We start from the raw sequence: 14,917 nt of genomic DNA, 5'->3' as shown, positions 1-14,917 counted from the left end.
CCGATACCACGCACCAATACTTCATTGTTGTTGTAGTTACTGGTTAGTGACTCTAGGGGGAGATGTTGAGCTGCAGTCACCATGGTGATGAGAAGAGAGTGATACATGAGTGAGACTGGCAGCGCCGTTTCAGGCAAGATAGAGACAATTAATGCAGCGGGACGTCAGCAGTGTGGACATATTTCAAAATAAGGGACGACGACAGAAGCAAGACAGACTGAAGCTACTGCTGCTAAGGTGTCAAGAGGAGGGAAGGAGAATACGTCGTTTAATAACAATTAATAACAGCAACTTGGTTGGTAAAAGATAATTTTATTTTAAAGCTCCATCTGATTGGAATAATCTTCCCCTCTTTTTGCGTTCTATTACCTCTTTTCATTGTTTTAAGTTGGCATTATATTCTCATCTTAAAACAAATTGCCTATGTTTTTAATTTATTTATGTATTTTTTGTCCTTTTTTCTATTTATTCATTTATTTTTATTTATTTATTCATGTATTTATTAATTTTTATTTTTTTATTTTCTCTCTGTTATGCTACATTTATCTCATTGTTTTGGTTATTCAATTAGTCTACTTTGTAACTACCGGTAGACTTATGTGTGTAGGGGTTGTGGGTGGGAGGGGGTGAGCAAGTATGTGTATGTCTGTACTGTAATGTGATATATTGTAATGTTGTATGTTTTATGGGACCCCCTTGAAAATGAGATGTTACATCTCAAGGGGCTATCCTTTAATACATTCTAAATTCTAATTCTAAATTCTAACTTGATAAAGCATCTCAAGACGCATCATAAAGTTGAGTATACGGAGTTTGCTAATGCTACTGCAAGACCACAACAGCAACATTAGCTCAGGTTCTGCAAAAGCGACAGGCAATGGCAAGAGACAACCGTTAAAATACCGGAGGCTCTAACCCGTTATATAGCGCTATAAAATATATTATATATATATATATATATATATATATATATATATATATATATATATATATATATGTATATATATATATATATATATATATATATATATATATATATATATATATATATATATATATATATATATATATTCATATATATATATATATATATAAATATATATATATATTGTATTATTATTATAATACAATTATATATATATATATATATATATATATATTTTTTTTTTTTATATATATATATATATATTATACAATTATATATATAATTATAATTATTATTATAATTGTAAAAGTATAATTTTCTCCGCTTCTACCGCTTCCCGCTTCTCCGTCCGCCATTGTTAAATATTTTTCTGACTGTGCGCAATGAATCTTGGGATATGGTGAGCCGCGGAGGATACAACCGATGGATCCTTCAAACAGCGGGAAAATAGGCTGCATTTGTGGGCTGCATTTCAAGGAGCCTTCGAAATGGGACAGCCTTCGGCGCGCCGCTGTGACGTAATCGGCCTTCAAATCCAGCCCTCGAAGGACGCAGCCCCTGAATTGGGACACAGCTACTGTCAGCTGTAGAAGACGAAGGATTTCACCGTCTTCTCGACGCATTCGAGCCGCGTTATGATGTTTCATTGATATGTTATATGTTTGATATTTTCTTAAATGTGAAGACAGTGCCAGTGTGGAGACTTTTTATTTACACAGAAAGATAATTTTTTGTTTAAAATAGTTATTCTGCTCATTTTATTTATTTTTATTGAATTTATCTGTTGCAAATAAAACCTGCCTTCCAATTCATTGCATTTTTCATTGCATTTTTAGCCTAGTTATTTTTGCGGTAGAAGTATCGTTCCGGTACTTGGTATCGGCAAGTACACAAATTAAAATACTCGTACTCGGTGTGAAAAAAATTTGTATCGGGGCATCCCTAATACACACCCACATTCTTTTATATCCATATAATTCTATTTATGGCACTGCAGTTTTATTTTTATATTTCTATTTTTGTCAATTTTCACAGTCAATTCTCAAAGTTTGATTACCACGCCCATAATTTTTTGCATCCCTTCAGTCCACGCTGCTAACGGTGAGTAACATCCTCAAAATCTCTAAGAAGATATATAGTTTTATATATTTACAAGCCAGCAGAGATAATTTTAGATGCTTCCCGTGCCCTGAATGCATTAAGTGACGGGAGCATTATTTGATAGGACGTTACTGGACTAACAAATTATGCTACAGTACCCCTGAAATATTGATTTAAAATGGATAATATGGTATGTTGAGTATTTGATCCTTCAAAATACACCACCCATGACATGAATTGCATTACATTGAAGATCCCACAAAGTGGTGAAAGCAGCACACCAAAAAATGTCGATGCCAGACAGGCTCAGTTACAAATTTCCATCTTTTATTGTACACAATACATTTTATTACATTGTAATTTGCTCTGAAGAAGGCTCCGGCCGAAACGTGTCAACGCTCACAATAAAAGATGGAAATTTGTAACTGAGCCTGTCTTGCATCGACATTTTTTGGTGTGCTGCTTTCACCACTTTGTGGGATCTTTAAGTTAAGTTTCTTTCAGGTCCAGCACCCACTGCCCACTTAATTGGCAGCAATCAGAGGAAGCACAGCTGTCTTCTCCTTCCATGAATTGCATTACACTTTGTGACCATTATACGATAAAGAGAAAAAAAAACAATTCTATGGCTTTATCTGATATTCATTCCGTCATTGGCCTTTATTTAACCAGGCAGGTCATTAATAACGTTCTTATTTACAATGACGGCCTGGCAAGAGACGAGGAGCACTTGGGGGGAAAGGAAGTGGTTTAGGGAGTAAAACACAGTAAAATTGTAGCTCTGCAAAGGTAGAAAACCATTAGGTAGCATTTTTCGACAGGGTAGCAAGAATCAACAGATAGACGCTATCGGTTTATGCGGCGATAGCATTTATCGACAAAGCAGCAGAAACCGACAGAACACCCTCCCCGTTTAGTTCCTTATGGAGCCAAATCAAGGCCAAAAGTTTCAGATCTTTTTATTTCAGTTTCACATCTTTTTTTCAGTTTCCCGAAGGCAACATGACTGAGGAATAGGGATGGGCGGTATGGACTAAAAAATGTATCACGATAATTTCTGGCATTTATCCTGATAACGATAAAAAAAATACCAATACAAAAACGTCATCAACGGGAATTTTTCTTTTTCTTTCTTTCTTTCTTTCTTTCTTTCTTTCTTTCTTTCTTTCTTTCTTTCTTTCTTTCTTTCTTTCTTTCTTTCTTTCTTTCTTTCTTTCTTTCCTTCTTTCTTTCTTTCTTTTTAGGCTCATTTCTTTCTTTCTTTCTCGCTCATTTCCTTCCTTCCTTCCTTCCTTCCTTCCTTCCTTCCTTCCTTCCTTCCTTCCTTCCTTCCTTCCTTCCTTCCTTCTTTTCTCCCTTCCTTCCTTCCTTCCTTTCTCCTTTTCTCCCTTACTTCCTTCTTTTCTCCCTTCCTTCCTTCCTTCCTTCCTTCCTTCCTTCCTTCCTTCCTTCCTTCCTTCCTTCCTTCTTTTCTCCCTTCCTTCCTTCTTTTCCTTCTTCCTTCCTTCCTTCTTTCCTCTTTTCTTTCCTTCCTTCTTTCCTCCCTTCTTTCCTTCCTTCCTTCCTTCCTTCCTTCCTTCCTTCCTTCCTTCTTCCTTCCTTCCTTCCTTCCTTCCTTCTTTTCTCCCTTCCTTCCTTCCTTCCGTCCTTCCTTCTTTTCCTTCTTCCTTCCTTCCTTCTTTCCTCCTGCTCTCTCCTTCCTTCTTCTCTTCCTCTTTTCTCCCTTCCTTCCTTCCTTCCTTCCTTCCTTCCTTCCTTCCTTCCTTCCTTCCTTCCTTCCTTCCTTCCTTCCTTCCTTCCTTCCTTCCTTCCTTCCTTCCTTCCTTCCTTCCTTCCTTCCTTCCTTCCTTCCTTCCTTCCTTCCTTCCTTCATCCATCCCTACTGAGGAAGGTCCCCAGCCTTCTCTGTTATGCTGTCACTCATGATTCCACGCCCCTCTCAGTTGAGGCCACGCCCCCCACGCCAGATCGGGGCCAAAAGTCTGAAACTGCAAAAAAAAATGTAAACTGTAAAAAAATAAGTTCATGATCAAAACTTGAATTTTCAGGTTCAAATCTTATTTCAAATTAGCAAAACTTTTGGCCTTGATTTGGCTCCATAGTTCCTCCCCGTTTAGTTCCTTCCCGTTTAGTTCCTCCCCGCCAAACCTCTCTCACCTCTACTGATACCATCCCTCCATCACCTTCCCGTCTCTCCTGCCCTCCCGCCCCCCCTGCCCCCCCCTGCCCGGGCCGTGCCCCCCCCACCAGTCCACTACAATGGGCCAGTGTGCGAGTGTGAGACACACTGATGTCACATCCAAAGCATTCAGATTGGCCCCTCGTGAAATTAGAACAATATTTGTTTAGTTACAGCCGAGCAGCAGCTCCGTCCCGCAGCGCTGGGGGGGTATTTGCATGATGAGGGGGGGGGGCACATTTTTCCTGCTTGTTAGGAGCAGAGAGAGCAGCCAACCCCCGGGCCGGGACTCACGGAAACTATGCAAAAAACACACTTTGGAAATCAAAGGGCTGTTCAGAGTTCTGACGGAGGTGGATTCGGGGGATTTTACTAAAAACAAAAGGACTTTTTAACGTGACGTCGCACAAAAACACTGTTTAACTTAACATGCGTTTGAAGGTTTGATAAATACCTGAACAAAAAACTTGTTTTAGAGGTTTGAATAGCTGACAATAGGGATGGGCGGTATGGACTAAAAAATGTATCACAATAATTTCTGGCATTTATCCCGATAACGATAAAAATTATGATAAAAAAATACCAATTCAACTCCACGTTTGTAACTATAAATCCAGTCTTTGGAGCCAAATCACTGCTCTAAAAGAATACTAAATACTACTAAACTACACCAATTAAATTGAATTGATCTTTCTTTCTTTCTTTCTTTCTTTCTTTCTTTCTTTCTTTCTTTCTTTCTTTCTTTCTTTCTTTCTTTCTTTCTTTCTTTCTTTCTTTCTTTCTTTCTTTCTTTCTTTCTTTCCTTCCTTCTTTTCTCCCTTCCTCCCTTCCTTCCTTCCTTCCTTCTTTTCTCCCTTCCTTCCTTCCTTCCTTCCTTCCTTCCTTCCTTCTTTTCTCCCTTCCTTCCTTCCTTCCTTCCTTCCTTCTTTTCTCCCTTCCTTCCTTCCTTCCTTCCTTCCTTCCTTCCTTCTTTTCTCCCTTCCTTCCTTCTTTTCTCCCTTCCTTCCTTCCTTCTTTCCTTCCTTCCTTCCTTCCTTCCTTCCTTCCTTCCTTCCTTCCTTCCTTCCTTCCTTCCTTCCTTCCTTCCTTCTTTTCTCCCTTCCTTCCTTCCTTCCTTCCTTCCTTCCTTCCTTCTTTTCTCCCTTCCTTCCTTCCTTCCTTCTTTTCTCCCTTCCTTCCTTCCTTCCTTCCTTCCTTCCTTCCTTCCTTCTTTTCTCCCTTCCTTCCTTCCTTCCTTCCTTCCTTCCTTCCTTCCTTCCTTCCTTCCTTCCTTCCTTCCTTCCTTCCTTCCTTCCTTCCTTCCTTCCTTCTTTCCTTCCTTCCTTCCTTCCTTCCTTCCTTCCTTCCTTCCTTCCTTCCTTCCTTCCTTCCTTCCTTCCTTCCTTCCTTCACGTTGTGCGTGGATTTAACACAGAACCATAAATCAGTTTTACACAAAAACATCATCAACGGGAATTTATCGTTTTTTACCGTGAGATACAAATTCTTACTGTGGGGAATTTTTTTGACGGTTTATCGTGAACGGTAAAATATCACCCATTCCTAGCTGACAAACATTTTCACCAGTTGGTTTGCAGCAGGAGCCTCATGAATGAATGACTAAAACCGGACCAGACCGGACCACGTTTACCCGGACCACGTCTACCTGGACCGCTTGGAGCTGCGTCTCCGTCCACGTAAAGTTCCTTTCAGAAGATATTTGTGGTAAACTGAGACAGAAGAACCTCAGGTGAGCAGGTCTGAGGCCCCGTTTACACGGAGCAAAAACGGTGGTGTTTTCATGCGTTTTGGCCGTTCATTTACACAAAAACGAAGCTCAAAGTCTCCAAAAACCATCATTTCTGAAAACTCCGGCCAAAGTGGAGATTTGCAAAAACTCTGTCTTCACGTTTGCTTGTAAACGGAGAGAAACGGACATTTAGGCTTCAGAACGTCACATTATGAGACAGAAACGTCAACAGCGTCATTTGTGCGACCTGTGTTTACAATTAGTTTGGCCACTGTCAATATTTTCTTGTATTTTACCTGTTTTATATTCTAAAGTCACACTTAAAAGTAACTCCACTTCTCTGTCACTCCAAACCAAAGACTCTCGTTCATCTTGGAAGTAACTTCAAGCTACACGTGTTTGAAGTTTGTTGATGTTTTTTTCCAGGATTCTGATTGGCTAGCATGACTTTATCTTCTCGTTACACTGCCCCCTGTAGGTTTGGCTGCTCATAGCACCTTAACTATTTATGCGAGTTTGCGTAAATTATGGTAATTTGCAAAACGTAGGGGGAGATATCCGTTTTTTGTAAACACCCAGCTATGTGGAAACGTTGCCTGAGAGAGAAGAACCTTAGGTGAGCAGGTCTCTGCACATCTGAGATCAGCAGGTGAAAGCTGAGGGACCTGGATGTGACACGGTCCTCTTCTGTAGAGCTGAGGCATCTCGGGAACATTTACTCAGGCAGGGTCTTTAATATCCATCCATTATTTATACCCGCTCTATCCTTTGCAGGGTCACGGGGGTCTGTTGGAGCCTATCCCAGCTCATTTCAGGTGAGAGGCAGGAGTTACACCCTGGACAGGTCACCAGTCCATCGTAGGGCCACATATACAGACAAACAACCAGACACACTCACACTCACATCTACGGGCAATTTAGAATCACCAATTAACCTAACCTAGACTGTGGGAGGAAACCGGAGTACCCGGAGGAAACCCATGCAAGCACGGGGAGAACATGCAAACTCCACACAGAAAGACCCTGGGAGTCGAACCGGGGACCTTCTTGGTGTGAGGCAACAGTGCTAACCACTAAGCCACCGTGCTGCCCTCTTAAAGGGTCTTTAATAATAAAATTCAAAACATAAAATAAATAAATAAAAATAAAATTCCTTTGTTCAGGAATTACCCAAATAAAACACAAATATGCATCAAACGGATAAAACATCCACACAAACACAAGACAACAACCGGACCTGCAGACTCGGTCCTGCAGACCCAGAAAGTGGCGCCACCATGGCCACCCCTGCCAATTTGCTGGCCACCCCACTGGCCTCAATAAAAAAAAAAAAAAACACTTGCTGGTCACATAGATTCTATCGTCAGTTTTGCGTTTCATCCCAAATCATTTGGGCAAAATGCATATCAGTATGCGTTTTTTTAAGTATTTCTGAGCCTAATAATAATAATAAAAAAATAAATAAATAAATAAAATAAAAAATAAAAAAAAAAAAATATATATATATATATATATATATATATATATATATATATATATATATATATATATATATATATATATATATATACATCTGAGGTATTTCTGAGCCTGTATTCTACAACAGTATAATAAAGTCCTGTAATGATGGCTTTTAGTTTTGGTGTCCACCCCAAAAATTGAAGTGGCCCCATCTGGCCCCCCTTGTAGTCAGGGGGCAAACCCTAAGATTGATAACTATGCTCACGCTTCTGGGTAAAGTTTTACAACCTAATTTTTTTGTTAGAAGGAACCCCTAGGAGGAATAATAAGGGTGTTGTCATCTTGGATTTTTTTGCTGGTGACCACTGGAGGTGCTGTAACATTCAAATACTCAATTCATGCATATGGTCACAATAATGGTCAAAATGTGAACGGACTGAACGGAATGATGCCAATGATTAATTCTCCAGCGCATGACTACGATACACTTTGGACAGTATTAAAAAACTGCTATAACATGACCAACAACCTAGGTCAAAAGTACACAGTCATAACATTTGATGAGCATCTTTATTGTAAAGCAAAGATGCTTCAGTGGCACCATCAAATATAGGCAGAGGTGGGTAGTAACGAGTTACATTTACTCTGTTACATTTACTTGAGTAAGTTTTGGGAAATGTTGTACTTTTAGGAGTAGTTTTGAATCTCTATACTTTTTACTTTTACTTGAGTAGATTTGTGAAGAAGAAACTGTTCCTCTTACTCCGCTACATTAGGCTACGTTGAGCTGTTACTTTTCTATTATCCCTTTTATCCACGTACGCGTCAATCTCATGACATCACTGAGTGATTCTTTGGGAAAAATGTTTGTTTTTGCATGTTTTGTCACATTTACACAGACTCAAACACACACAGAGTTTCTATGAGTTCATGTTTGTTCTAGTTCTGCCTGGTTAAAAAAGAAAAGTACAAAGGCTTGAAGTTTTGTGCTACTTGTGCTTAATTTATTTATTTTTATTCTGTTATCATTTTATTATGTATTAAAGTACTTGAATTTACTTTAAGATTATTTTAATTTAAGCTATTTTTTATTACTTTTAATTTATTTTATTATTTTATTGATTTAATTTGAAGATGATTATTTTGTACTTTTGTCTGTTTGAATGGTTGTGTTAAAAAAATAAATCAGACGTTACTCAACAGTTACTCAGTACTTGAGTAGTTTTTTCACCAAGTACTTTTTTACTTTTACTCAAGTAATTACTTGGATGACTACTTTTTACTTCTACTTGAGTCATATTATTCTGAAGTAACAGTACTTTTACTTGAGTACAATTTTTGGCTACTCTACCCAGCTCTGACTATAGGAAACATTTCTGAGGGCGCCCCCCCTTAACCAGACCCCCCAGTTCCAGACCAGCCCGACGCCTCGGAAAGTTGGGAGAAAGTCCGGTCTCACCTCCATCCAGCGCTGCGCCTCCGCGAAGGCGTCCTGGCAGCTGCGGGGGGACGGATCCCTCCACTCCATCACCAGACCGCTGCTGTCAGGGTTCCGGGGCCAGGTCGGTTCCTCCTGATCCAGTTCGGTTCCAGGTCCAGTTCGGCTTCTGCTGACCCAGTTTGGTTCCAGTTCGGACGCGCGCAGTGGCCGTTACGCGCAGACGCGCTGCTGCGCATTCATCCAATCCGCTCCGGCGCGCTGCGCGTAACCGCCGCGGTGCCGCGTACCTGTCCTGCGCGCACCCGACACACCTGTGCGCGCACCCGACACACCTGTGCGCGCACCCGACACACCTGTCCAGCAGATCCACCAATTAAACTGTCTCCTCCTCCTGGTTCCAGGTCCGAGGGTCCAGCTCGGGCTCTCTGAGGGGCCCGGGACCAGGTACCGGGTACCGGGGGCCACCCAGGGGACTCTCGGACCTCCAGGGGGGATTTCTCTGTCCTCTCCTTCCAGCAGGTCCAGGTTTTCACGGCTGTCCCGACACACGGATCAGGACCGACACCGACCCGAGGTCCTGGTTCCGCGTCCAGAACCCGCACCACTGTGAGCTCTAGCTGCTCGGCTGGAAAAAAAGGGGAAAAGTTTGCAGCTTGAGGGGAAAACTTCTCCATCTGAGGCAGCGACGGTCCCGGTTCTGACCCGGTCCTGCGGCGCCCCCGAGCGGCCGCGGGGGGGTTTATTTATTTCGAACATGTATAAAAAAAAAAAACAAGAAAAAAAGATGAGAGAAACAAATCCAGGTGGGCATTCCACCACATAAAGAAAAAAAAAACACATCAAAAAACATATTTCAGTTACATGTTCGAAAAGGAGTGGGAGGAAGTATAAACTTATTTAATCCCACCCCCTTTCCACTATGGAGGATTTTTTGTGCCAAAATTAAATAAATAAATAAATACATCATTAATTAATTAAAATGGGAATGAAATATATCATTAATTAATTAAATGTGTCATTAATTAATTAAATGCAGTTTTACATTTCATGATTCACACGCAACACAAAATCATTAATTAAATGTGTCATTAATTAATTAAATGCTGAAATAATAAATATATATTTTTACTTAAAATGAATGGTATTTTAATTAATTAATTACATATTTCATTCTAATTTTAATTAATTAATGACACATTTAATTAATTAATGATATATTTAATTCCCATTTTAATTAATTAATGATGTATTTATTTATTTAATTTTGGCACAAAAAATCCTCCATATGATATAAATATAACTATGATATAAATATAATACGTATATCTATACAAAGACAACATGACGAAATAGCAAAACACACACAGCTTCTGATCTTTAAACACAGTCTTCATTTTTATTCCTCAAATAAACTATGTCTTTATATTTCTTCCTAAATTGTTTTATGTTTGTACATTCTTTTAACTCCAAATTCAAACCATTCCACAGTTTGATTCCACAAACTGATACACAAAAACTTATTTTTGTTGTACGCACAAATAAAGATTTGAAGTTTAGGTTTCCCCTTAAATTAAATAAATAGTATAATAAATAGTCCTCTTACAAAAACGAGCCATACGTATCTCTATATTTTAAAAAGACAGTTTATTTTTGGTGTCGTATTCTATACCACATTTCATTCACCTGAAAGTGAAATAAAAAAAACAAAACAAGGGAAGGATCATTTTTGGTTGTGTTGCTTCTTTTCATGCGTGCTATAAAATACTTGTACTTTTACTTTTGATACTTGAGTATATTTTTTCACAAGATACTTTTGATACTTAATGTGAGCTACTTTAAGACTTTTACTCAAGTAATTTTCTTATGGGTGACTTTAACTTTTACCAAAGTGTTTTTCGGTTATGGTATTTCTACTTTTACTAAGGGCCAATCCCAATACACCCCCTACTTTCTTCCACTAGCCCTCCCTCACTACCACTACCCCTAAAAAAGAAGCCACAGATTTTAGGGCACTTGAAATCTTCCCAGGTCTGTCCCAATACTCCCCCTACTCCTATTTTCAGCACCACCCCTAAAATCAGGAAGCTGAGAGCCAAAAGCTGTTTTAATTTCAGCTGTAGCACTGTTAATATGCCACTTGATTAAGTTTTAATATTTTTTCAGGCGTAAAAGTAACCGTTAAGATCCCCAACCTGGGCTCAGTTTATCCAAATAACGCCTGTTAAGAAATTTGACCCGATGTTTTCGGAGATGAGAAGAGGCCCGGGGCACAGCAGCAGCTCACGTACAGACTTCCGTAACTATCATTGTCACCAATCACTGATGGCTTCCTGTCAGCATGTCAGATCATTACTTGGATGTGGGGAAAAAGCAGAGAACACGAGAAATGATCCAGGCTGAGTTGGATTTGGGAAGCCGCTTGGTGATGGAGACGGTGACGGGACGCACAGTGCAGGAGATCGTGGAGAGAGCAGAGAAAAGGTCCTACTACCGATGCGGTGGCGAACCCTCACTGTCTGATATGACGAGATCCTCCAAGAAAATAACCCAGATTTTTAAAATCATTATACAAAGCTTCAAATTGCGGAGATCAGGTCCGCCCCACCGCGACCCCATTAATTGGATTTGAACGGGAGAAAATGAAAAAGGATTTTTTTTTTTTAATACTTTATTTTTGTAGAAAAATCATACAAAAAAACCCCAAAACATACAGCATACAGAATAACATACAACAAGCAGTCGGTCACCTATACATTGATACATACGCTATTCTCATGGGGATACAGTCAATCCATACAGAAGTGGGTCAATGGACATCTCTTGTGGTCAAATACACAATCCATTTTTCCCAGTATTGCAGATATTTTTCCATCCCTAGATTTAGTGAGGTAATTCTTTCCATATTTTGAATGTTAGACACAGTATCTATCCAGTCTGTCTCTGTTGGAGGAGAGGCCTGTAACCATCTTCGCGTTACAGCTTTCTTGCTGGCTGCTAGCAATATTTTGAGTACCGTATTTTCTGGACTATAAGCCGCACCTGTATATAAGCCGCACCCGCTCTATTTGTAAAAAAAAACAATAAAAAAAGATATACAAGCTGCAAATATTTATGTTGTTAGATTAGACATTTACTACATGTACAGAACCATTTTGAACTGTAAATGATGTACATGTTTGTACCTAAATAGATCCTTTCCTAACAGTGTCTTTTAACACGGCAGCAACTTTGCTGATTAAAACTGGACAGAACCAAGAGAAAATAACCAGTATTTATTTATCTATTTATCTGTTTGAAATCTGCTTCTACCTACTTCTATTTGCTAAAGAAGAAGTAGCGTATTCTTCTTTACATTTATTTTGTCTTAGTTTTGATTCTAATTCCGGTTAGAGCGCCCGAGCTGTGGAAGAAAAATCCACAGAATAGCCGCACCTTTGTATAAGCTGCATGGTTCAAAACCTATGAAAAAAGTAGCGGCTTATAGTCCAGAAAATACGGTAGGTACTTATCACGCACCAATAAATGGGGTGCAATGTTGCCCAAATAAATAACGGAGAAAGAGCAATCAATTACATCACCTAAAATATTTTGAATAGCCTGTATGATCTCTTGCCAATATGGCAGAATAGCTGGGCAGCTCCAAAATATATGAAAATGATCTGCCAGCTGTTCTCCACAGTTCCTCATACATAGACCCCTGCCCGTCTCCCCTGTCTGCTTACATTTTAACTTTGGGGTTATGAAATACCTAACTAAATTCCGCCAGCAAAAATCTTGCCGGAGACCGGAGCTGGTAGAGTTAGACTGCACAGATCACATGTTCAACCAGTCTTCTTCTGTGATGACAATTCCAGATTCTTTCTCCCATTTTTATCTAATCTGTTGAGTGATTTTTGGTAGATTGAATACGGGAGTACAGTGTTGAGACAAGTTTCTTATTGTTGCCATTTTTATACATGTCAATAAACATGTCAATTAAATTGGCCTCACATTTTTCTGTTTCGGCTTTATCTCATCATTAAAATAAGTCCTGGTTTGAAGATACCTAAAGAAATCATTTTTTTCTAAACCATACGTACCTGAGATTTTCTGGAAGCTATCAAATTGTCCCTTTGACGATATTAAGCAATAGCAGGTGACACCCATTCTGTACCAGTGATTAAAATGAAAAAGGATTATGAGAAAAAATACAATAAGTACAGTAAGACAAATTGTGACTGGCGGGTATTTCACTGCACATCTATTTGATTTATGCAATGGTGAAAAAATTGGCAAAATAAATTAAAATCTGCGAAGAACCATTGTTCGGTATTATTCGGTATTCGGTAGTGTTGATTATTATATTCGGTTTCGGCCACAAATTTTAATTTCGGTGCATCACTATACATTAATATATATGAGAAGTTTGTAAAATGCTGGAAACAAACTGAGCTGAAACTATGTGCATCTTCATCTTCATCATCATCACGGTCCAGTCAGAGTCTGTCCACACAAACTGGTGCTGCTTCAACCTCTGAGGACCATCAGGACACGACTCATCCTCTCATCACAAACACCGTCCTGGTCACTCAAACCATTGCCATCTGTAGAGGGAAGAAGAAAGAAGAGAGGAGATAAAGGAGTGTTTGCAGAGATCCCTCCATCTGCTGTCAGTCAGTGATGCAGCACATCCAGGATTCAGAGCTGCAATGGAGCAGCTGTGTGTCTGTACATCCTGGAAGGCCGTCAGCTGGACTACACCTTTATTTCTGGACACGTGAACACGAGCACAACACTGGTCTACAACCAACATCTGGACCATCTGATTGGCTGACTGCTGTCTCTGTGTTTCTGTCCAATCCTGCAGCCTGTCATCATAAGCTGCTGAGAAGCTGCAGCTTTACTAGAAACACTGATCTTTTTTTTAATACCAACTGGTTTTAGTAGAAAACTGCTGGAAGCAGCAGAACCGAGTCCAACCTCCACTGACCTGAGAGTCTCCAGCTGGTAGTCTGGACTCTCCACCAGATCAGAAAGCTGCTTCACCCCTGATTCCTGCAGCTCGTTGAATCGGAGGTCCAGAAGTTTCAGATGGGAGGGGTTGGATTTCAGAGCTGAGACCAGAGAAGAACAGCTGATCTCTGACAAACTGCATTCCTCCAACCTGAATAAAGAATAAAAGATGTGAGCTGAAGCCACCAGGATGCAGGTTATAACAGTCCAACTGAACCAGTGAAAAAGAGCTTCATCAATATGCATGACATCATGCTGCTGCTTCGTAGTGACTTCAGCTCTTCAACTCTGCAGCTCCACCAGTGGATCCATCCATACAAACGCATGTTGTGCAGCCAAATGATTCAAGTTTCCACACAAACAAACATGTCAGGATGAATTCTGTGACAAATGTCAACTTATTCATTTGTATGAAGAGAAAATGAAGCATTTGTTTGAATGTCAGAGACACAGAAACATGAAGAACTGATGTCTAATATTTTAATATTGAGATGCCTGATGTATGTTCGGACCATTTTGCATGCAATTGTTAAATTAAATCTACTGAAATATTGATCATTTCTCAAGTCTTATTCTTCGTAACTTAGACACTCAGCTTCAGTCCAGTTATTCACCTAGTTGGAAAGAATACATTAAAGAGCATTTGATGTGTTTTTCCACAACACTCATCATCTTCTGTGTGTTTGTTTCCTCATTTTCATCATCATCATTTTACAGATTAATTACAATTCAATATCATCTTCATCATTTTACATGCTCCATACAGATGAGAATTAGAAAGGTGATGGACTTTATGAAGGCTGATGTTCATATTGATGTCACACATGTGATCAAATGTCTGCGTATATTTCTCTTCAGTATTATTGACTTGATGACTAGAAAAGTCTGAGTCTGTGCTGATTTCAATAAAGTCAGTGATGAGGACGACAGTCTTTCTAGACCATGTAAAGTCCATTCATGTCACGTGTTTCTGTCACAATAACACGTCTGTTTGTAAATGATGTTTTGGACAATAAAATTTTCATTCCTAGAAGGACTTGGACTTGCAGAGAAAGAGTTTCAGGACAGGAGGACCGTCTGTGTTTATTC

At 39.5% G+C, this 14,917-nt stretch overlaps 1 protein-coding gene across 7 annotated transcripts in view; it reads right to left on the bottom strand.

Moving 5' to 3' along the window:
* The window catches only part of lmo7a (LIM domain 7a), a 133,036-nt gene extending 123,688 nt beyond the window's left edge, over positions 1 to 9,348 (bottom strand). For 2 of the 7 annotated variants that reach the window (XM_061724198.1, XM_061724197.1), the window contains exon 1: positions 8,855 to 9,338. In XM_061724198.1, coding sequence (XP_061580182.1) covers positions 8,855 to 8,923 — 69 coding nt within the window. In that variant the 5' untranslated portion in view covers positions 8,924 to 9,338. Of the gene's footprint in view, positions 1 to 8,854 lie in introns of all 7 variants that reach the window. The other 5 variants (XM_061724202.1, XM_061724196.1, XM_061724200.1 and 2 more) reach the window with 5 other exon arrangements.
* Between the last annotated feature and the right edge of the window lie 5,569 nt (positions 9,349 to 14,917).

Source organism: Cololabis saira, chromosome 6 (genome assembly GCF_033807715.1).
Source record: "Cololabis saira isolate AMF1-May2022 chromosome 6, fColSai1.1, whole genome shotgun sequence".
Lineage (NCBI taxonomy): Eukaryota > Metazoa > Chordata > Actinopteri > Beloniformes > Belonidae > Cololabis > Cololabis saira.
This window is presented reverse-complemented; position numbering and strand designations above follow the sequence as displayed.